This window comes from Anabrus simplex, chromosome 1 (genome assembly GCF_040414725.1).
Source record: "Anabrus simplex isolate iqAnaSimp1 chromosome 1, ASM4041472v1, whole genome shotgun sequence".
Classification (NCBI taxonomy): domain Eukaryota; kingdom Metazoa; phylum Arthropoda; class Insecta; order Orthoptera; family Tettigoniidae; genus Anabrus; species Anabrus simplex.
In genome coordinates, this window is record NC_090265.1 from 154946993 (window position 1) to 154971801 (window position 24809).

Below are 24809 nucleotides of genomic sequence, written 5' to 3' on the forward strand. Positions count from 1 at the left end.
AGTAACGGCCGAGAGGGCTCGTTCGACTACGACACCTCGTAATCTGCAGGCCTTCGGCTGAGCAGCGGTCGCTTGGTAGGCCATGACCTTTCGGGGCTGTTGCGCCATGTTTGTATATGGTTTATTGTTGATGAAAAAAAAACTGGGTTAAAGTTTTCGTTTGTAAAAATTTTAAGTCGTCAACTTGACAAAGAAATGGGCCTTGAGGAACTTCTGTTTTTTTTTTTTTTTCTGTCAAGTTGTGAACCTGGATGTCTTAAGTAGACATCACCATTACGCTCGGAATGTGGGAAGCAACCCGGATGTTTATTTATTCATTACCCTTGTATTACATCACTGCTTTGTCATGTCCTATGATTGCTCGGCGTTGTTTGAACTCTTTTGCACAGCAGCAGCACATTTCCCTAGAGGAAATTCATATGTTGGTTCAGAAGGTTGGGATCTGATAACTTTTTCTTGTTCTAATTTCGTTTATGAGCTACGATGATCGTGGCGGTTGGTCTTCTTAAAATGTGTAACTGTTATGTCTGATCCCCGTCTCGAAAGCCAATAATAACGACCGAGAGGATCCGTCGTACTGATCACACGACACCTCGTAATCTGCAGGTCTTCGGGCTGAGCAGCGGTCGCTTGGTAGGCCATAGTCCTTCGGGGGTGTTGCACCATGGGGTTTGGTTTGGTTATGTCTGATATTATAATTATTGTATGTTGTTATAGTAACTCTTCTGTGTAGGATTATCACTGCCATGTATTGCTCGAGGTCTCCCGTATTTCGTCTTTGTTCTTTATGATTCCCCCGCAATTGTCAAAACGTCTTTTCAAAAATACTTCAAGCAAATACTGTATTCCTACTGTAACAATTTGTTTTACGTCGCACCGACACAGCTAGGTCTTATGGTGACGATGGAATAGGAAAGGCCTAGGAGTGGGAAGGAAGTAGTCTTCATTAATGTACAGCCCCACCATTCACCTGGTGTGAAAATTGGAAACCATGAAAACGATCCTCAGGGCTACCGACAGTTGGGACTGTCACAGTTAAAGACAATGAGTAGATCCGTAAGGAGGTTCATGTCACTATGGTTCAGAGTGGTGGTGGTGATTAATGTTTTAAGAGGAAGTACAACTAGGCAACCATCCTATATATAACACTAATCAGAGAGAAAAAATGCAAGGGATCCGACACTTCGAAAAATGAAGGTATCGGCCAAAGAAAGACAAGGGCCAAGAAGGGTGTGACAATGAAAGATTCCTTAGGATTCGCAAACCTAATACCGTCGGGGTATTAAAAGAACAAGAGTTGACCAAGGGAGACCGATAGCTTAGATGAAAGCGAGGAGCCTGGCACAAGTAAGTAGAAGCAATGTCAGGACTCGGGTAAGGTCCCTGTAGTTGCCGAACCACGCTCCCAAGTTGAGAGCCCCTGGGGACCCTTTCAGTCGCCTCTTACGACAGGTAGGGAATACCGTGGGTGTTACAGATTGCACATAAGTTACAGTAGAAGCCTTGACTACGATCAACGGACTTATTAGACTAAACGCTATCTTCCATTCCTTAGCTTTGAAGTCTAGAGCAATCGATAACACAATCGTTTCAGTGAAATATTGATTACCGAGCGAGTTCACTGCGCGGTTCGGGGCGTGTAGCTCTTAAGTTGCATTCAGGATATAGAGGGTCCGAACACCTTTGTCGGCAGCCCTGAATATGGTTTTGCGTGTTTTCCCGTTTTCAAACTAGCCAAGTCGTAGGGCTGTACCTGAATTAAGGACGTAATCACTTCGTTCCCAGTCCTAGCCGTGCCCTGTCCGTCGTCGTCGTAAGATCTCTCCGAGTCGTTGCGACGTAAAACAAATAGAAAAAATTGAGTAACTTACTTGTATCTTTCTGCATTCGATACTGCATGCTATAATAATGGTCCTCCAAGCAAAAATGTCTGTACTTTTTTTTTTTTTGCTTTACGTCGCACCGACACAGACAGGTCTTATGGCGATTATGGGACAGGAAAGGGCTGGGAGTTGGAAGGAAGTGATCTTGGCCTTAATTAAGGTACACCTCGGCATGTGCCTGGTGTGAAAATGGAAAACCACGGAAGACCATCTTCAGGGCTGCCGACAGGAGATTCGAATCCACTATCTCCCGAATATTGGATACTGGCCGCACTTAAGCGACTGCAGCCATTGAGGTCGGTTGTCTGTACTGTTAGTGAAAATTTTCCCTGGACATTGCCAGCAAAATTAATCATTACTTTTCGGCTATTCATATACAAGAACTCGTATATTTAAAAATATATAAATTGATGTTTAAAATGCATAACATATTGTTTTAATGTATAATTGGCACGCCATTATCGCATCTCTAAGTAATATTAACGCAGAGTTCCTGAAATCCCTTATTTTTACCAACAATTTCGGAATACAATAGTTGGCAACACTACCTCCATGGCTCGGACGATAACACAGAGACTTTTTTCTCCCGAGTCCCAGACTCAAGTCTCTGCAGCTATACGTGAAATTTATTCTTTATAGGTATCATTCAGGTTTTAATATTTTACTGAGTGAGATTATCCGTGCATCGATATATTGAATTTTTTACTCTCGCTTTCAATTATTGTGGTATTAGGCCTACCATTTTCGGTTTAGTTGTAGGATAACGACCGTATTTTATTGACTTGTCTGTCTGTCCTGTGAAGATAGCATGTCGTAAGTACTTCATATTTGATTTGGAAGAGATGTGGTGAAATCATTATTGTGAATTTGACCAACACAACGGGTAAATACTCTGTACAGTTAGATTTCATTAAGATGTTACTCAAGGGACCAGATATAAAACCTGTCTTAAGTGGTGTGTATAAGCCTCACATAATGCTGGTTTATTCCATTATTTCCTTCAAAATTTAACATTTGCTTGAAATCGGTTGCGTTTTTATTAGTTTTCAAATGATACGTCATAAAACTGAAGAGACCTGATGGAAGTTTAACATATTATTTAACTTTCTATTGAAAGCCTGGGGTGTTTTTCTAGAAGCCTGCAAACAAGTGCGGATAAAAGATTAGGAAAGAGAACGAATTGTTAATCCACTGTGTAAAGTAAAGCAAAGCCATCGAAAAAGCAGACGCCCGTAAAATTCTTCTTCTTTTCCTTCCTGACCTTTTCCCATTTACCTGGGGGTTAAGCCCAGTTTTACAGCCGGATGTCTTTCGTAACGCCAACCATATGTGGAGGATCCACAATTGCGTGTCTCTGTGGTGGTTTATAGTGTGATATGGCTACTTATATCTCAAAAATTGAAGATGTTACAGACGTGAACATTTTTATTTGGAATTTCCTTTAAAAATAAAGGAACGCTAATTTTTTTGTTTTCGAAAAAATCACGCAAGGGGTGAAAATAAGTGAAAAAGAGATGAATTTTTAAAATGAGTATACCTGCAGTATATCTCAAAATTTTAACATGTTACAGACATGTAAATTGGTATCTCAAATCATTTAAACATAAAGTAACGCGCATTTTTGTTTTCAGAAAATCCTCTGAAGGTAGGGGTGAAAAGTACTGAAAAAGGGGTTGAATTCTTTTTATGGTCATACCAGTATTTACATCTCAAAAACTAAATATGTTACAGACGAGGAAAATGGTCTTTGGAAACTCTTTTAAAAATAAAGGAACATGTACTTTTTGGATTTCAAAAAATCCACTTGGGGATGCGGGGGGGGGGGGGGTTGGCTGAGAAAAGTGAAAAAGATTGAATTATTTTTTATGACATTGAATACAGGTATTTTGTCTCAGTGAGCCAAACGGACAACGCCGTCCATTACCCCGTAGAATTTCTTAATACTCTGAATCCTTCTGTTCTTCCATCACATGTAAACTCATTCTTCAGATCATCGGAGCACCCGTAATGTTACCAAGAAACCTCAGTCCGCCTAAATTCTATAATGGAGCTAGACTACAAGTAAATGCTTTGCATGAACACATTGTAGAAGCCACAATAATCACCAGCTGTGTTCGGGGACAATGCCGACGACGCCACAGTTTTCATCGCAATAATACCGTTAGTCCCAATTGAATATCCGTTGGAGTTTAAAAGAATACAGTTCTCTATCAAGGTGTGTGCTTTACCATGACAATTAATAAATTTCAACGTCAATCACTGAACATGGCCGGCCAGCCAGAATCGACTTGAGAGAGACTGTTTCTCACATGGACAGTTCTATGTCGCATGTTCCGATATCACCACCAATTTCAAAGACGCGAATTAACCCAGATATCACTTTTGTATAGGTTACCCAAGGTAACATTCCAACTTTTAACAAAGACTACTGTGTACTTTACTAATGATATTTATTTTACTGTAATTCAGGCGAGCACGTACGTATCTAGCACATGTAGATGGACTATCGGTCCATGTCATCTGCAGGTAATCATAAGAAATGGAGTTTGTCCGATACCATACGTCGTCTGATACCACCATATACTCCTCTCCTGCTACGTATTCTTGAAGAGTGATTGCCACGAACCCGAGAACAAAATTTCGTGACTCTTACTTTCCGAACATATGGCTGAGTTGTAAAACGTTGTCATGCCAACGTTGGATATAGTTAAAATTTTAACAAGGTAAGTTGATGTTGGGCGAAGCCTCCGTGGCTCAGGCGGCAGCGCGCCGGTCTCTCACCGCTGGAAACCGTGGTTCCAATCCCAGTCACTCCATATAAGATTTTGTACTGGACAAAGCTGAGGGGGGCCATGTTTTTCTCAGGGTACTCTGGTTTTCCCTGTCATATTTCATTCCCGCAACACTCTTCATTAACATTTCATCTGTCAGTCATTTGTCATTGCCCCAGAGGAGTGCGACAGGCTTCGGCAGCCGGCACATTTCCTATCCTCGTCGCTTAATTCATTTCATCCCTGACCCGGTCAAATGACTGGAAATAGGCTGTGTATTTTCATTTTGATGTTGGGCGAAGATATTCAATGAAGTAAATATCTGATATATTGCCGTCAGTGGTCTACAGTGAACTACGTTTCATGAAGACTCGGATAGATGGTTACCCAGTTATACTTCCCCTTCAAGCAATACACACTAGGATAGAGAATTAAATCTTAGACAATATTCAGGACGAAGAAATTAGACGGAAGTACATGGATATGATTAGTGAAAAGTTCCAAAAAGTAGACAAGTAGCAGGTTCAGGATGTAGAAAGAGAAGGGGTGGCATGTAGGAATGCTGTAGTAGAAACGGCAAGAGAATGACTATTAACAGCTGTATGTGAATGCGGGGAAAAGTGAACATCTAATTGAAATAATATCAGAGCTGCCTGTTAACATAAGAAGGCATATCAAATATGGCTCCAAACAGCTGACGTTGACAAGGTAGAGGAAAGAAACATAGCGAAACAAATCATCGCGGAGTCTAAGGGAAAAAATATCATGGGAAGATTTTGGTCAGTAACCTAGAAAGGTAGATGGTTTTATGTGGTTTCCCACTTTCACACCAGGCAAATGCTGGGGCTGTACCTTAATTAAGGTCACGGCCGCTTCCTTCCCACTCCTAGCCCTTTCCTATCTATTTGTGACGGTGCGACGTAAGGAAGGTTGTAAAAATTGTGAAAGAATATTTTGAAAATATTTTCAGTCTAAAAGGAAATCCTTCTATTGAAGTCCCGAACAAAGGAGTTCATCGAGAGGAGAACAGCGAAGACAGTGACAATGTGCTCGAGGAAGTGGATGGTGAATAAACTACGTCGTCGTAAAACAGCAGGCATAGATGCAATTACATCTGAGATGGCGAAATATAGTGGGAAAGCAGGAATGAAATTACTTCATAATGTAATAAGATTAGCATAGAAAATGTGAATAGTTCCTTCTGATCGGAGGCAAGCAGTAATTCCACTTATCTATAAATACGGGAAGAATTGCAATAACTATCGAGGCATTTAATTTGTTAGAGTACCAGGCAAGGTGTTCGCAGGCGTTTTGGAAAGGAATATACGACCAATGGTGGAGAGTAAGTTGGATGAAAACCAGGCAGTGTGGTATTAAACCACAAAGAAGCTGTCAGGACCAGAATTTCAGTATGCGTAAATTAATTTGAAGAATGTTATGGGAGGAATAGGCAATTACGTTTATGTTCGTAGGTGTAGTGAAAAGCATCAAGGGAAACTATTTTATTATGGGATTAGGGGTAATTTATTACAATCAGTTAAAGGCATTTATGTTGTCAATCGGGCCGCAGTGAGAATTAAAAGTAGAATAAGTTCTTGGCGCAAAGTAGTTACAGGGATTAGACAAGATCTTTCACTTTTGCTGTTCATAGTTTACACAGATAATTTATTAAAAGGTATAAAGTGGCAGGGAGGGATTCATTTGGGTGGAAAGTTTGGGCAGCCGGTTATATCAGCGCTGGTATAAACATATTTTCTTTTGAGCTTTGCCAGAAGCAAGATGAAAGAGAGGTTGGTGTTACAGGGGTAATCCAGCATGCAAGCATCTTCCAGTGTATCTTCTTAACACAAGCTAATCATATTAACAGGCGGTGCTAATATTTACAGTCAGTTGCACAAGTTATTTACGATGATTCTATTGCCAGTCCGCAGTCCTCATCATCTACTCTCTTCGCTCGATATTATTATGCTCATTGCACACTTGGAGATTCATTATGTCTAGGAGTTTATTGCCCGTCTTCCATTTACCCATTATAGGGGAAAATGTAGGGACTTTTGCTTATGTAAAGAAAGAATGTTTTATACAAGAAAATACCTCGTCTCACTGTCAACGCTTTATTGCTGGGATTTTGTAGCTGGGATATAGCGTGTATGTGCTACTTTAGTCTCAGTTCTTCTTCCATTCGACTCATTGGTTGAATGGTCAGCGTTCAGAGGGTCCCGGGTTCGATTCCCGGCCGGGTCGGGGATTTTAATCGCCTCTGATTAATTCTTCTGGCTCGGGGACTGGGTGTTTGTGTTTGTCCCAACGCTTTCTTCTTCATATTCACACAACACACTACACTACCAAACACCACAGAAACACGCAATAGTGATTACATCCCTCCATACAGGGTTGGCGTCAGGAAGAGCATCCGGCCGTAAATCAGGGCCAAATCCACATGTGCGACACAGTTCGCACCCGCGACCCCACAGGTATGGGAAAAGCGGTAGAAAAAGACGTAGTCTCAGTTCTTCTTCCAAATAGCCTATATACAGAGTGAACTCGAACTCCACCGACAAACTTTCGGAGATTGTTCAGAGAGTAAACAGACTCTATAACTTACGGACCTCTTAGGCAGAATAACACCCACGCTATCCCCTGCCTGTCGTAAGAGGCGACTAAAAGGGGCTCTGAACTTTGGAGCGTGGGTTGGCGACCACGGGGTCCTCAGGTGAGTCCTGGCATTGCTTCCACTTACTTGTGCCTGGCTCCTCACTTTCATCTATCCTATCTGACCTTCCTTGGTCAACTCTTGTTCTTTTCCGACCCCGACGGTATTACGTATGGAGGCCTAGGGAGTCTTTCATTTTCACGCCCTTCGTGGCCCCTGTCTTCCTTTGGCCGATACCTTAATTTTTCTAAGTGTCGGATCCCTTCAATTTTTTCTCTCTGATTAGTGTTATATAGAGGATGGTTGCCCAGTTGTACTTTCTCTTAAAACAATAATCACCACCACCACCACCATCTTAGGCAGTGGTCGCCAAACTTTTCCAGCTGGCACCCTTCTTTGCAAGATATACAAATATACCATGATCCCCACTCCCAATACCGTAATTAGACAAATATTTCTCAGAAACACGTTGAGAAATTCAGTTAGAATCATTTAGATGATTTTCAAATTCACAATAGTACAGTAACTAGGATATGCGGCGGAAATAAGAACGTAATAGAAATAATCATACGTCGGCAAGACGCTGCTTCAAATACAATGGGTTGAGAAGTTTAAAATAAATATTTAACTAAATTCTTTTAACGAATGAATTAATTATTTCCACTCACATTATTTGACCATTAAAAAGACAACAATAATAATATTGACTTAACTTCCCACTAACTACTTTTTTTACAGTTTTCGGAAACACCGAGGTGCCGGAATTCAATCTCGCAGGAGTTCTTTTACGTGCCAGTAAATTTACCGACACAAGGCTGACATATTTGAACACCACTGGACTGAGCCAGGATCGAACCTGCCAAGTTGGGGTTAGAAGACCAGCGCCTCAACTGTCTGAGCCACTCAGCCCAGCTTAAAAAGAAACTGCCTCTGAGAATTTAACTGTGCTTCAGTACATACTGTAAATACTCCAAGACAAAACTAGGAGAAGCATGTTGGGAAAATGAACAGGAGAAGGATATCGAAATAAATCATACATAGAATATGTGCACACTGGGAAAAGATATCTCTTGGAGACGTCCAATGGAAAGACAGACTGAGATCGTAACGCGCCACATGGTCTGATACTTGGCTGGAGGATGATGATGATTAATTCAAATTCACAGGAACCATTCTTTTTACTTTTAGCAGCCATTTTTGTTTTGTTTTTAATCTCTTACGAACAGAGAATATCAATGGAATGGATGTTGTTATTTTTCTTATCAAGTCGCATGTTTCTTTTTTCTTCTGAGTAGGTTGTCCTTGCCCCCACCCCGCCTTCATTAAAAGCTTGTAAATCCTTCACACCCTCTAGGGGATCTCGCCATCTGAGGGTCCTTACAATGGCGATTCACTGAGAACGACTCAGAATGCACCAAGAAAAGGTACGAACTCGATGCTATAGGTCACAATAACTAGACACAGCGGGAATGTATGGAGAGAACTTGACCTTGACAAGAGAGATCACCAGAAGAACTGCTGGACGCTCTTCTTATATTCCAGACCTTTTTCTAGAGCGGAGTTAAAATTATTTTGTTCTAAAGAGAGTAGTAACAATTCCTTCCTCTACTAAATTGGTTTTTTCCGAAGGATGAAAAGGAACATGTGCGAATTCGACAGGAAAAATGTACCATATCATTGAGTCGCGGAGATAATTCCAAGAACGCCTTGTGATTTCAAACGAAACTTGCGCCACTTTCAGTACCTACTCTTATTTCTATTACCTACGGAATTATGGGCGGGGTCGGGAACATAGAGTGACACGTGTCGTCCCAAAACTCACGAGTTTCAAAACTCACGAGTCTCAAAACTCACGAATTCCAGGAAAAGGATTTATAAGAGCAAGTTTCTCTACCTTGGCCAGTCTCAAAACTCACGAATTCCAGGAAGAGGATTAGTAAGAACAGGTTTCTCTACCTGAGCCAGTCTCAAAACTCACGAGTAGGGCCAGTTCTTCTTTGAATGGATAAATGTCCACCCTATTAGTGATGGGATAATAGAATAACTTATATCCGATTATTTAAATAATCGAATGAATAATCAAATCAAATAATGGAATGAGTTTCAAATATCATTCAGTTATATGCGCCATGAATAAATTTTTCTCTTTAAGTGTGTCGGGTAGATAATCGACTGAAATAAGCGAATAGATGAACTCTTACGAAAAATACAAACACGCCTTTTTTTCCAAATGAATCTCCAAATGTTGAAACTAAATGAGTGAATTAACTGTCTTCATGTATATCTCTAAATAAAATTCCTTATTGAAGTAAATGCCGCCTTGGCCGCATAATGGATCTAAGGCCCAGTACTACCAACTGACAGTTTCTTTTTACTGACAGCGGGCAATATACCTACTTTAATTTGATGTCGTCTGGCTTTATTCATGAATAGTTAGCATGCTGGCCTTTGGTCCAAGGGGTTCAGGGGGTCCCGGGTTCGGTTTCTGGTCGGGTAGAAGATTTTAACTTCCATTAGTTAATTCCTATGGCTCGGGGACTGGGTGTTCGTGCCGTCTTCAGCGTTAGACTTCACCTTAGGTAGGGCCTCATCCTCACAGACGTGCAGATCACCTGTACGGCGTCAACTCTAAAGACCTGCAGCAGACCTCCCCGGAGGCCACACGCCATTATTATAAATTTATGTGAAAGGGAAAAAATATATTATATTAGCTTTAAGACAACAGAAAAATAGCCTTTTTTAAAATAATAATTATACACCTCTGTCTCTTTCATTCACCACCCATTATTTTACCCCTGTGGGTTGGGGAGGCAGAATAACATCCACAGTACCCCCTGTTTGTCGTAAAAGGCGACTAAAAAGGGGCCCCAGGAGCTCTTAAATTATTTAAGAGCAGACTAGATAAACAACTGATAGGCAATCTGCTACCTGGGTGACTGCTCTAAATGCATATCAGTAGTGATTGGTTGATTGATTGACTGATTGAGCAAGAGAACGTGGGTTGGCCACCTCGAGGCCCTTTGCTGAATCCGGGCATTGCTTCCACCCACTTGTGGCAGTCTACTTGCTTTCATCTATCCTTAGTCAACTCTTGTTCTTTTCCGAACCCCGACGGTATTAGGTTTCCCGTTAAAACAGTAATAACCACCACCAAGTCCGGCTCCATGGCTAAATGGTTACCGTGCTGGCCTTTGGTCACAGAGGTCCCGGGTTCGATTGTCGGAAGGGTCAAGAATTTTAACCATCATTGGTTAATTCCGCTGGCACGGGGACTGGGTGTATGTGTTGTATTCATCATTAGTTCATCCTCATTACGACGCGCAGGTCGCCTACGGGCGTTAAATCAAAAGACCTGCACCTGGCGAGCCGAACACTCCCGGCACTAAAAGCCATACACCATTTCATTTTACAGTACCACCACCAACATTCATTGTTTTCAACCCTTACTGATTTGTATTGACCATTTACACTTTTTCTTGGCGTGGGAATATTTAGAAATTTCCTGATCCGTATTGAAGTGGGATTGCAATATTTAAAAATTAAGAGGGTCCCTCCTATTCAATACAAAATTTATTAATGTGAAAGAATCACATATCGTTCAAATGAGGTACTAGTTTCGGCACCAGATATGTGCCATCATCAGCCACAAAGTCAAATCGGGAAAACACAATAAAACCCTAAAACAACTGTATACACGCTATAACATCTGCATGGATGAATATGAAATATGACATTAAAACAACTTTAAAAACACACTATAACATTTGCACAGATGAATATAAAATAACATATGGTAGATGAAGTTGTATTCCATTTTAAAATCCGTTAAAATGATGACTACGTTGTTGTATACCCATGGCGGTTTGTCCAGCTTATATATAACTTTAGTTTTCTAAAACTGTTAAATTATGCTGTGAGGTTTATTGTCATATGAAGTTGACACTATGTGTGTTCTGTAGTTTGGTTCCAGAAAATAAACGTAAACATGAACTTGGTAAGATCCAAAGAATTAATTCCCACTTCAATATGGGTTGAGGAACCTTGAGCAGCCTGAGTGATCGGCGGACAGAGCTGGACTTTGTGGCTGATGATGGCACATATCTGGTGCCGAAACTAGTACCTCATTTGAACGATATGTGATTCTTTCACATTAATAAATATCTTTGTATTGAATAGGAGGAACCCTCTTAATTTTTAAATATTGGCGTAGGAAAGAACCAAAATCACTAAATATCACCATCATCATCGATCTGGAGTCTCTTTGAAGTCATTTAGCGAAATCATTTCAAAGAGAGCGACCAACGACTTCGCCATATTTTATAGAAAATTCTGACGCATTTTAATTTACGACTTGAGAAATTTGGTGAGCCAAGTAGCCAATACTATAGCATTGCACTTCGCGTAACCGCGTGGGCGCGTGATGCAATATATTAATATTTGCATTTTATGTAATAGCATCTGAGTGCACCACTCATTCATACGTGAGCAGCATGAGTTCGCTTTATTCTCGGAAAGCTTATCAGAGACCGTTCGTCCTACCCGTGCACTTCCTGTAAGGGGGTGGAGATAGGTGATTTTAATTTCCCTGTGATGAGATTGATGAGTTGATGACGTCAGGATTACTTTTCGTGCCATTATATCGAAAGCGTTCACTATCTATTTGCTCCAGTCATTCGAATGGAATTTCAAATGAATAATCGAAAAAATAATCGAATCGAAGAAATACTGTAATTGAATAAACGAAAAATTAAGCAAATGGATTAATAGAATAAAATTAAATAATCGAATAAGCGAATAATTTGTATTCGATTTTTCAATCACTACAACCTACCCACATAACGACTGTAGATATTTGAAAATGTCATCGGAATTGTGTGACAAGGTCCATTGTTAGCGCCAGCTGGAACTGCGTGCCCTCTTGTAATTGGCACCTCTCTCATCAAGAGGTGGGCCTGTCGTGTAGCCTCATACAAAATATACGCGACAGGGGGTTGAGAAACCCACGGATGCCATGGACCCGCGCGGATAACCGCACTCGGCCTTTCAAATGAAGGCCTAGTTCCATAAGCCGCTGTAAAGCTTTGTCTTTTTCAATGAATTTTATTTTTATGTATTTTTGTATATATATTTTTTTACTATTTATATATTTCTGTTAATTGGTTTAGTATGCTTAATTTGGTTCAATTGGTCTTTTTTCACTATTTACATTACTTTTATCTACATATTTACATGATTAATTCAAAAAGAAAAGATTTACTTTCTGTCTAACCCATCTTAAGGATGAAGGAAGTGACTCTCAGAAATGCACCTACATCTCTTGTCTCGTCATATTTTTCTTGTGTTTCGTTCGATCCTCGTATCAAGTTGGTAGTATTTCTTTCTTCTTTTTAAACCCTCTAGGTTCAACTCAATCCACATAATCTTATCTGATTTCTAAGCTTCTTGCTTAAGCCCTTTTATTAAGTCTTTTATTCGAGGGTGAGGTCTTCCCAGAACATTGTTTATTTGGTGATTCCACCCCTCCACAGAATTGTTTGTTCTGTGTCTTCTGTTATAACAGTTCCACGTTTCCACTGGAACTAGTGGATTTTGTAGCCAATGATCGACAAAATATTAAATAAATATCGTCAACATTTGGTCTTCGGGGGCGTTACTATGAATGTAGATCCACCCCTCGTCTACATCCTCAGGCGGCAGGAAGGCAAGTGCCGCACACATTGTAATTGTTTGTCGGACTTCCTGATTCGTTTTGTAGGCTTCAGTGAGGCCGACTTCCTGAACCTTTCGCCAGAGACTTTGACAAATGGAAGAAGCATCCTTGCACTTTGATAGAAGGAATTTTCTTTATTGCTTTGATAGCGGCTGCCTCAAATTCGACGTTTATTTCATTTGGGTTCCATTCTGGGATCTCATGTTTTATGATATTAAATAATCTAGCGTATGTTCCCGTGGTCTTATTAGGGAGAAGAGCAAATATGACAGGTGTTATGTTTGTTTCCTCGCTGGTGCTTCCAAGATCAGCATGTATCGTATATAGCTGTGAAAACTGGCTGCTGCAACTTTTGAAAGTACCATCCATTAGAAATGTCCTATGCGCTTTGAGACATTCTCTTCCCTTTTCGCTTGAAAATACTAATATTCTGTCTCCATCCCTGTTGTCTGCAAGAAGAAATGTACTGCCATCGGTCATGCGTAGAGTGTCTTCATCTAAATTAATGTCGTTTCGATGTTTTGGCTCTTTTTGGACTCCCTGGGCTTTATTTCGGTGCCTGTAGAGTGATGATTTTACACTGGAAAATTGAGGTTCCCTGGTGATAAATTCATATCTTCTTTGCTGCAAGGATTCAAATTCTTCTGTGTAGACCTGTAACAAAAAATATTATCCTTACCTTCTTGTACCTAACTTATAGTAATAACCAATAGTACCAATATGTCTTAAGTACTCACTTACTCGGAACAAATATAATTTATAAACCCTTTCTATTAATGCTTGTTGTTTAAAAGGGCCTAACACCTAGGTCATCGGCTCAATTTCTATTGAAACGACACAGATAACAGGCTGTTAGCTACAATGCAGGAGCAGACACGCGCGCGATATTTAACGGTCTTTAATTTCGTCTGCGGACTCTTCAAAAATAAAAACGAGTGAGTTGGCCGCGAGTTCAGGGGCAAGCAACTGGGTTCGAACCCCTCTGTTGGCAGCCCTGAAGATGGTTTTCCGTGGTTTCCCATTTTCAGACCAGACAAATGCTGGGGCTATACCCTAATTAAGGCCACAGCCGCTTCCTTCCCACTTTTAGTCCTTCCCTATTCTATCGTCGCCATAAGACCTATCTGTGTCGGTGCGACGTAACCAACTTGTAAAAAAAATGTTTAACTTACCTGTGTAACTGATGTTCCATGCTCTTCGCGAACTCGCTGACTGCTTTGTACACATCGAGACTTGCTTCATCAGGTACACACTGGTGGACTGTTTCACTAAAAACACTATTGTCACTTGCAGTTATCACTTTACCGGCACACGCGGATGACAGTCTTTTATAGCAAAACCATACTGTTTCGCCCGACTTGTTCTCTCGTTGCTTGTAAAACCTATAACCATTGTACACTAAATTTATTTTACCCTTTTGTGAAGAAATGAATTGCATTCTGTGCACTGTTCGATGGCACCAAGCAAAATAACTAAATAAAGATCAGTGTTACACTTTGGGAATTTGATCTTTGGTAGGATGATAATTCCCGTTAATAGTACATGGGAAATACCATTCTAAAAGTCGGTAGAAAAACACGGGTTGAAGGGAAGCGTGATTCATCGCACAGATCGTCGCTCCTGCGGTCATCGGAAGCACCTGCTGTCCGGAGTCGTGAATTTTGAGACTCATTAGAATGTTTACTTTAGTGACCAGTTTGTATTCGTGAGTTTTGGGACTCATTAGAATGTTTACTTTAGCGACCAGTTTGTGTTCGTGAGTTTTGAGACTATTTGTTACTAATTTTAGCCCGTGAGTTTTGGGACTCGTGAGTTTTGTGACATAACCGAGTGACATAGGAGACTGGGGCACACAATAATATAAACAGAGGCACTCCCCACAACATGCATACAGAGATATGAGCTAATCTAGGGAATTCCGCGCAGTACCAATAGCTTGTGTGCCAATACACACGTACCATAGATAAGTAATCATCACTGTTCTCGGGCGTGTAATGTTCCGTTCTGCTACTTCTAAAAGCCCTCGCCTGCAAGAAAAAAGAAAAACATGCCGGTCCCAACAATTAAGTTGCTTTCACGCACAATGTTTAGCTTTTCTTTTTTTTTTTTTGAAAAATATTAACGATTGATAAGAATGAATCACAGATTTGAAGATAAAGACACTTTCCGCTGAAAAAAGTTATTTTAAAACCGAGAATGACGTTGGATCGAAAACAAGAACAGTGATCATTATTGGAACCAGTCCGGCTCCATGACTAAATGCTTAGCGTGCTTTGGTCATATGGGTCCTGGGTTCGATTCCCGGCAGGGTCGAGAATTTTAACCATCATTGGTTAATTTCCCTGGCACGGGGGCTGGGTGCGTGTGTTGTCATTTCATCCTCATCACGACGCGCAGGCCGCCTGCGGGAGTCAGATCAAAAGACCTGCACATGGCGAGCCGAACCCCATACGCCATTTCATTACTGGAACCAACGGACACTTAACAGCGTATGGACTGATTCGCAGTAAATTTACGAATAAATAATTCATAAACACGAGATTGAAGTAACAATATAGGTCGGGCTATAAATTCGCAATTCAAATTCCAGCACTTAATTGCATGTGTCCCGTAAAGCATCATATATATATATATATATATATATATATATATATATATTTTTAAGGGCAACTCAGACGTCATAAAAGGCGGAACTGAAATTTTCCGGCTGGCATGATATTGCCCTCTCAGACCGTGATTTTCTTCCGAGTTACTATAGGAATAGCAAAGACATGGTTAGATATTTAATCACGTATGGTGATAGTCGCAGTGGTGCCGACTTTGGGGGGAGCAAGGCGTTTTCTGTCCCCCATCCCCCACCCCCAAAATGATCGTAGTGGGGGCAGACTGCCATTTCCGCTCCCAAAAATCTTCTCCTAGATGTTAAGTCCCCTTAAAACATGGAGTTTGGTCGTCTTCGGAGGCTGCTAAGGTGTTAAATCTGGAGGAGGAGGTCGATGGTTTTATATCTTCTCTTTTTTGGTAGTTGCTTTACGTCGCACCGACATAGATAGGTCTTATGGCGACGATGGGATAGGAAAGTCCTAGGAATGGGGAGGAAGCGGCCGTGGCCTTAATTAAGGTACAGCCCCAGCATTTGCCTGGTGTGAAAATGGGAAACCACGGAAAACCATCTTCAGGGCTGCCGACAGTGGGGTTCGAACCCACTAGCTCACAGCTGCGCGCTCCTAACCACACGGCCAACTCGCCCGGTCTAAGGTTTTATATCAAGAAATTAGATTAGAAAGTGGGCATTCCTTCAGAGAACTACATTTCCCAATGGAGACTGTTCAGGTGGTCCATCTGGTGGTAGAACTTTTCACATTTCGATATTTATTAAGAAAATGTGTTTATGCAGCAAGTTCTGTTTTTTTTTCTTTTACTAGCGATTTTCTGATAGCTTCATACATAAAACATTCCTTCAAAATATTTGCTGTATTTATGAATCAAGTTCTATTTTTCTGTTTATTTGTGAATATTATTTGAAACTCCGTACTTAAAACTCGTCCGAAAATTTGAGCAAAAAGCTCTATTATTCTGTTTTTTGTTTGTGAGTAATGTTATTATATAGGCATGTTTGCATTCATATTTGTTCCTCATTTCACATGCATGTGTTCATGTTAATCAAGCCCCTCCCAATAACTACCCGAAGTCGTAAACTATACAATAGAGCAGCTAGATGCAGTTTAAAAATCGTCACTAAGGTCTCGGTTCAGTATTTATATGTTTCACTGTACTGCTTTCCTCCAATCTTCAGAATAATATCCGCCTGATAAGATAATCTTTGCCTGTCTCATCACTGCTGAACGTATGGCGACTGGTATCTGCAATTGTTTTTTCTGGGCTGTGCACGTTGAGTCACAGAGTGACGTTCGATCACGTGGTCCAGTGCCCGCTCACTAGACCTGTTGACCGGCCAGTGCACGCTGGATGAGCGCAGACGAAGAAGCATGGCTGCGTTTTATGTGCAGTGGCCGCGTGGACCTGGTGAGTGGTGGCCATAGGCGTTTGTTATTTGTTGATATTGGAAGGTGTGATACCCCACCCTTAAGCCTTGCTAGGATTTCTCTGTGCCATTATTCTCCAAGTCTTTGGCGGAACTCGAGAGGAAAGGTATCCACTTTACCGTCAACCTAGACTAACTGGTTTGTTTCCCGTGGTACGTGCGTAAACTGTAGTAATATTTGCCGTGTAAGATAAAAACAGTGCTGTAAATTTGACTTCGAAGTTATAAAAATAACATGGTCCCTTGTATAGAAACACATTTTTTGAGAGGTTTCAGTAATGTTTCACAGTCGCAGGCATAGCATGAATAGGCTCGTGACATGTAGCCTTCTTTCTGTTGAAAAACTTCATATTTAGTCCAAATAAATAAAGACAGAATGAATAAAATAACTACTTCCCATGGTTACGTTAAGATTATCACTGCCTTTACTAAATTGTGGTGTGTGTGTGTTTTTTATTCGTTAAAAGTATGTGCCATTAATCCTCGGCGTGAGGGTAAATCGATAGGATTTTTGGTTTGAGTCCATTTAGCAGTTCCACTTGTACAAGAGTTGATTTTACATTATTGGAGTAAATAATGTATGATGACATGAAGTATAAATATTTGTGACTTCTAAATACACGTTCTTACTGTAGATAATGCACGTGCCCTCTCCTGGTCTACCCGGGCAATGATGAGTCATGCTATTTGACATCTGTCGTGCGTATCTTGTTCAGGCCGGGCTGAGTAGCTGAGGCAGTAGTGCACTGGCCTTCTGAGCTCAATTTGCGGGTATCGATTTCGGCTCAGTCCGGTGCTACTTGAAACTGCTCAAATAAGTCAGCCTCTTAACGGTTGATTTACTGGCACGTTAAAGAACTCCTGCGGGACAACATTCCGATACATCGTCTCCGAAAACCGTAAAATTAGTTAGTGGAACGTAAAATAAATAACACAGTCTTGTTCAGAACAGATTGAAGTCCATTTGCATGAGGATGGAAAAGAAAATATCGTTCTGAGGTCAGGCTGGTGGAAATATTGTACTGTAGTTGTCTCTGTCATTGAATGCTGTCGTTTGATTTGGTTTTAATAAAACTTATCAGAAGTCATAAAATTGTTTTTCCCCCGTCGTCAAAATAAAATTTGTGTTTATTAGAAGAATACGATAATATTATTGTATGGTATGGTGCAAGCAGTGGGCCCATATTACATTTTTCTCCTGAAATGCATACATTTCGAACTAAAACACTGGCAGTCGTGATCGTTGTCGTCTAGGACCCATTTGTGATTGTAATCCACCCTGTATTTCAGTTCAAACCATTTTTGTCTCTTAGAATTCGTTTTAAAGCACAGGAATTGAATTGTACTATTTTATACGACATTATTTTTGTTTATGTACTTGTAAAAAATAGAGAGAAAAGGTAGGCAGAAACAATAAAACTGGCCACGAAACTTGGCACTGCATTATATTCATCTGAGCCCAAGTCATTTACTTTTCATACTAGGTACAAGGGCCTAGCAAGGTGCGTGGCAGTAAGTTTAAAAGAGCTCTCTCTCCATACGACCTAGTTAGGCGAGCGTTGTTCGTGGAGAAGCCTTTTGTTTTATTGTAGAAACCCCTCTCATTTATTGTTCTGCGGAGTGGTTCTACTTCGCCATAAATCCTCATTATGCATTCGTTTAGAAATACCAACTCTTGAGTTTAAAATAGTGTCAGTGTGAATGTTGAAGGGATGTTCTAATTAGTTTTAATACTGTTATGTGGTTTCAAGAAAGGCAACTGGGCTCACGTCACTTCAGTACCAAGCTCGTCCAATTAGCTGTACTTCCCTGACCAGTCACTGTTGTGCTACCTTCACCAGTCACGTAGAGACATGATGCAGTTAGTCAGCGATTTCACTCTAACACCATTTCAACTACTAGTGCTCATACGAGGCTCCCGGTACTTTTGAATAGCAGTTCCTCAATATGTCAGTATGTCCTCTGACATGAGTGTCTCAATTGAAGCACTCTTAAATGCCGAGGATTATATTTGGATTCAGTTCGCTTCAGAATGTTAACTTCGTTGACTTGCGAGTGGATTTAGAAATTGTTTAATTGAACGGAATATACAGTATGTACTGTACCTATTCTATTCGTACGGGCTGTTTGCTTTAGTACTTCAACGCACGGCCAGAAAATAATAAACTGAAAAGGATTTTATTCACTGAACATACCTTCAACAAAGCCTTCAGAAAACATATCTACTGTATCTGTTTGCAATCATGTTAACAAAACATACAGCTTCTAATCAAGAAAAGCGCGCCCATAATCTTGTATCTTTCCTATTCGTACAAGCAAATTGAACACTTGAAATAAACAAAAAATACAGGGTTCCTGGAACATGTTAGTATCTAGTGGAATGTCCCCTAGCATTTGTAACTGCCTGACATCGTCACCGCATAGAATACACTAATTTATTGCACATGTCCGGGCTAATTTTCTGCCATTCCTGAAGACTCACACTTTTAAGTTCCTCCTTCGTATGCACACGTTGCCTACGGAGATTCCTCTTCAACGTAGCCCAAAGACGTTCGATGGGATTTAAATCCGGAGACTGGGGAGGTGTTCTAAGCTGCTTGGGAATGTTCGAGATCAACCCTGTTTTATTAACATCAGCAGTGTGTTTTAGGTCATTATCATGCTGGAACATATAAACAGTTGGTATCCCCATTTTATCAGCACTATGCTTCACGTTTTCCCCTGAGGATTGCATTATAGCCCTCGCTGTTCATTATTCCGTCAATGAAATATATGTTACCCACACCTCTGGCTGACATACAGTACAGCCCCAAAGCTTTACAGACCCACCACCGTATGTTACAGTTGGGAGTGTATTCGCCACATCATTGTCCGTACCAATTTTTCTCCATATTCTGTGGATGCCATCTGACCCAGATAGGTTTAGTTTTGTCTCATCAGACCAGATAATATCATTTCAGAATTCGTTCTTCTTACTTATATGCTCCTTAGCCAATGCCAGTCTAAACCATCCGTTTGTTCTACTTACTTTCGTAATGAGGATCCTTTATGTGCCAGTTTAAGTATAGTGTTCTTAAGTTCCGTACTTCACTCGGCAATCCTACCCATGTCCACCACAAGATACACTAGGAAGGGGAGTAACGCACTTGACCAGTCGTATGCGGTCACTGAGACTTTTCCGTGCATCACAACCAAACGGTGGGCATCATCCTGTCCAGGTGTACGAATACAACTGGTACACCCATTTGTCGATGCCGGCACATTCATAGCAAATCTTCTTGGCCGTGTGTAAATAAGTCTGATTTTCATTAACGAATTATCATTGACAAACCATGTTTTTACCCGTAAAGTACGTTTTATTTCAATTTTTCGATCGTTAATGTGAATATACGAGACTTGATAAGAAATTCAAGCCTGTAGGCCTACTAATAACAGAGCCACATACTGTACAAGACATGTGAAGCCTCCGTGGCTCAGGCGGCAGCGCGCCGACCTCTCACCGCTGGATACCGTGGTTTAAATCCCGGTCACTCCATGTGAGATTTGTGCTGGACAAAGCGGAGGCAGGACAGGTTTTTCTCCGGGTACTCCGGTTTTCCCTGTCATCTTTCATTCCAGCAACACACTCCAGTCCCATTTCATTCCATTAATCATTCATTAATCATTGCCCCAGAGGTGTGCGACAGGCTTTGGCAGCCGGCACAATTCCTATCCTCGCCGCTAGATGGGGGCTTCATTCATTGATTCCATTCCTGACCCGGTCGAATCACTGGAAACAGGCTGTAGATTTTCATTTCATTTTCATACAAGACATGTATTCTGGATTCTATGCGACATGGACTGATAATCTGGTCAGAGAAGCACGATTTACTGGGTTGAGTGGCTCAGGTAGCTATCTGACGCAAGTTGGCGAGTTCGAGGTGGCTCTGCGTGGTGGTATTTGGAGCTCAAATGGGCCTACGCCAGCCTCGTGTCGGTACAATTATCGGCACGTAAAATAACTCCTGTGCGACGAAATTCTGGAACCTCGGCGTCTCCGAAAACCTTGTAATTAGTGGGACGTACAGTTATTATTATGAGTTACTTCTTCGTCTATTGAAAGAACAGTTCTGTATAGGTGAAATCGAACATCAAGAAACAATCAATCCTCCTTGTTATGGAAGAGGTAGTGACGTTATTCCAGGACTACTCCTTCTTGAAATTTGGGTCAGCAGTCCATAGACTGGTTTGATGCAGCTGTCCATGCCGCCCTATCCAGTGCTGATCATTTCATTTCTACGTAACTACTACATCTACTCTAATCTGTTTGTCGTATTAATTCTTTCACAGCCTACACTTCCTTCAAAAACTAACTGAACAAGACCTGGGTGTCATTAAATGTGCCCTATCATTCTGTCCCTTGTTCTGGCCAGATTTCGCCAAATCGATCTCCTCTCACCAATTCGATTCAGTATCTCTTCATTTGTGATTCGATCTACCCATCTCACGTTCAGCATTCTTCTGTAACACCACATTTCTAAAGCTTCTATTCTCTTTCTTTCTGAACTAGTTATCGTCCATGTTTCACTTCCATACAGTACCATGCCCCAGGAGAAAGTATTCAAAAACGTCTCCTAATTTCTATATCAATGTTTGAAGTGAACAAATTTCTTTTCTTAGAAAGGCCTTCCTTGCTTGTCCTAGTCTGCATTTTATCTCCTGCTTACTCCTGCCATCATTAGTTATGCTACTAACCAAGTAACAGTATTCATCTACTTCCTTTTAATACTTCATTTCGTAACTTAATTTTCTGTATCACCGGACTGCATTCGATTACACTCAATTACCTTTGTTTTGGACTTATTTTCTTCCTGCACTCCTTCTCCAAGACTGTGTCCATACCATTCAGCAATTTGTCCAGATCTGTGGACTCAGATAGAATAATAATATAATCGGCAAATCTCGGAGTTTTGATTTTATCCCTTTGGATTGTGATTCCTAACACCGCTGGAAGATAATGACAAATTTACTAATGGAGATTCGATATAAAAGATGGTGTGAATTTTTTATTTCCAAAAGTGGACACAGTTCTGGGCTCAAGTCAATACCAATAATTGTATGCTGTTTCTAACTAGTTCGAAATATTTCTTGGTGGAAGCAGACACAATTTCAGGTGAATAAAAATCCTTATTTGCTGTATATCGTTTACTGATTTGAAATTAAACGCAGAACATGCTGGCCAAAATAATAAGATCGCCTATTTTTTCGTAAAAGTACTTTTTAAAAGCATTTATAACGGTGAGGGTCTTCCTGAGTTGGTACCCCCTGTGGGTGGAGGTGGTAGAATAACACCCACGGTATCCCGTGCCTGATGTAGGAGGTGACTAAAAGGGACCCCAGGGAGCGTGGGTTGATCACTGGTCCTTATCTGAATTCTGGCATTGCTTCCGCTTGTCCCAGGCCCTTCACTGTCATCTATTCTATCAGACCTCCCTCTTGTTCTTTTCCGACCCTGACGGCATTAGGTTACGTCGTTTTCACACCCTTCGTGGCCCTTGTCTTTCGTTGCCCGATACCTTCATATTTCGAAGTGTCGGACCCCTTCATTTTTTTCTGGTTGCCAATTTGTACTTTCTCTTAAAACAACAATCACCACCACCAGTTAATGAAGTAGGGACAGGCTGAGGAACCTCACAGTTATAAACTAAGTCGAAACTGGAGAGATACGACTTCCATTATAACAATTAGTTTTAAAATGTTCAAATCGGTAACATTGCAATGTGTTTCTGTGCTGCTATCAGTCACGTGGCTAGAGGATGTGTACTAGCAGATAAGACTATTTATTATATTGTCGAGTGAAAAGACTGTGTGGTTTAGGAGCCTGAGTGTGCATTCGAGAGATAGTGGGTTTGAACCTTACTGTCAGCAAACCTGGATATGGTTTTTTGTGATTTCCCATTTTCACACCAGGTCAAAAGCTGAATCTTAATAAAGGCCACGCTCGCTGCCTTCCCAGTCCTAGCCCTGGCAAATAGCAGAAGAAAAATGCAATTTATGCCGATTGCAGGCTGTAGGCGATCACAATCTAACCTGTCACTGTCAGTGGATTTTGGTGGATTATAATGGACATGTCAATACTGTCCCAGGGGATGCTAGACGCCTGTTGGACGCCCCGCGGCACTAACCCCTTTGCTTGCCTCCCGCCCAATAGTCTTATTACTAGCCGGAGCTAACCATTCCACACCAATAGTTTGGTCACTAGTCATGGTCTTGTTACGTCGCGTTAGTTACTCTGTAACCTCTCTTTTACGAACCACTTATTACAATTTTACCCAACCTATTGGCCCCTTGAATGCTACGCTCGATCTATATTATATTTATACGTTGTGTCAAACAGTCGAAATATACTAGGTCGTCAATCTCATTTCGAATAATCCGCTATTAATGTAAATTTCACCCTCCCAATGCCGTAAACCCATGACGTCACACAGACTCACGGCCTACAGCCGCGGAGCCCGTGCCGGCTGATCCTGGACTTACACTGGCTACAGTATTGTGTAGGTCATGTTCTTTCTGCGGTTTCCTTGTTGTACATCATTACGAATTATCACAAAGAGACGGGAAACCGCGAATAGTTAGGAAATTATCCGGAAATATGTTTGAAAAGGGAAAATACCACTGCCATTGCAATCGCGGATCGAAGAGAGATATTTCTTATTAGTCATTATCCCTGCAACGGTGTATGAAGAACGCTAGTCAATAATAAATCCATCTGTCCTAATCCAGGCGTTCTGAAAGTACTTAGGAGTGAAATCTGAAATATGTGTTGGTGGAACTCCGATTAAAGAAACGAAAAATCCATGTAGCCTATGGAGCTTCAGCTATTTTACTGATTGTCCAAATATGGCAAAATATACGTCAAACAGTATTTCAGGCTGTCAGGGGTTGCTGTTAGAGTTTATTCAGCCTGATGAAGGCCAAATGCCAACGAATTCCAATATAACTATACACTCAATTCTCAATTTACCGTAATCGCATCAACCGCGTTGCGGCTTAACCCCGATATCAATAACACCAAAAAACTTGTTTCGAGAAACTTGAGAAGTAAAATAAAGAAAAAGTGTTTCTCGGCACAAAAGCAGAAAACCATGACTGATTATTTTCAGAAACAGTTGCCTTATTAGTTTCAACGAAAAGTGCTGTTTATTTTTCTGTTTATTAATTGTGCTAAGTGCTACTTTTACTGCAACATATTGGGTAAATTAATAAAAAATATACGGTCGTACCATTTAATGTCATTTTAACTATACTTTCAGTACACCTGTTCTATTTTTAACTTTTTGCGGGTTAACCGCGATTTTACTTATCCGCGAAGCCTTATCCCGGGTAATCGAGAGTTCAGTGTATTTTCTCTCCTTTGCGGAATCTGGTAGTAGTATTAAGTTGTAATGTATGGATTGGCATGTAATAGAAACGCGATTATTTTCCAAACTATAAGGCCGTGGTTGCTTTTAAATGAATGTCGACGTCTCACCTCCTATAGGCCACAGACTGTGGAAATCTATGGAAATTCAACTGCTGTCTGGTATTCTAGAAGAATACACATTTCTGCTGTTATTGATCGGTGGAATACCGGCATTTCGCCTGAATAGTACCGTACTTTGAGCACTAGGTTTCAGATCTCTAGAGGATCATTGCGTATGATGATGATGATGATAATAATAATAATAATAATAATAATAATAAAACTACCTCTCTAATCTCCACT

General features: G+C 40.8%; 1 protein-coding gene across 9 annotated transcripts in view; it reads left to right on the forward strand.

Annotated features, from left to right (window-relative positions):
• The window catches only part of DIP2 (disco-interacting protein 2), a 440396-nt gene that overhangs the window by 272089 nt on the left and 143498 nt on the right, over positions 1–24809 (forward strand). Inside the window, exon 1 of one of the 9 annotated variants that reach the window (XM_067157749.2) lies at positions 16995–17043. The exons of the other annotated variants lie outside the window; for them this stretch is intronic. Within the exon in view, the coding sequence (XP_067013850.1) occupies positions 17007–17043 (37 nt within the window). The 5' untranslated portion in view covers positions 16995–17006. Of the gene's footprint in view, positions 1–16994; positions 17044–24809 lie in introns of those variants that run through there. 9 annotated transcript variants of the gene reach the window in all.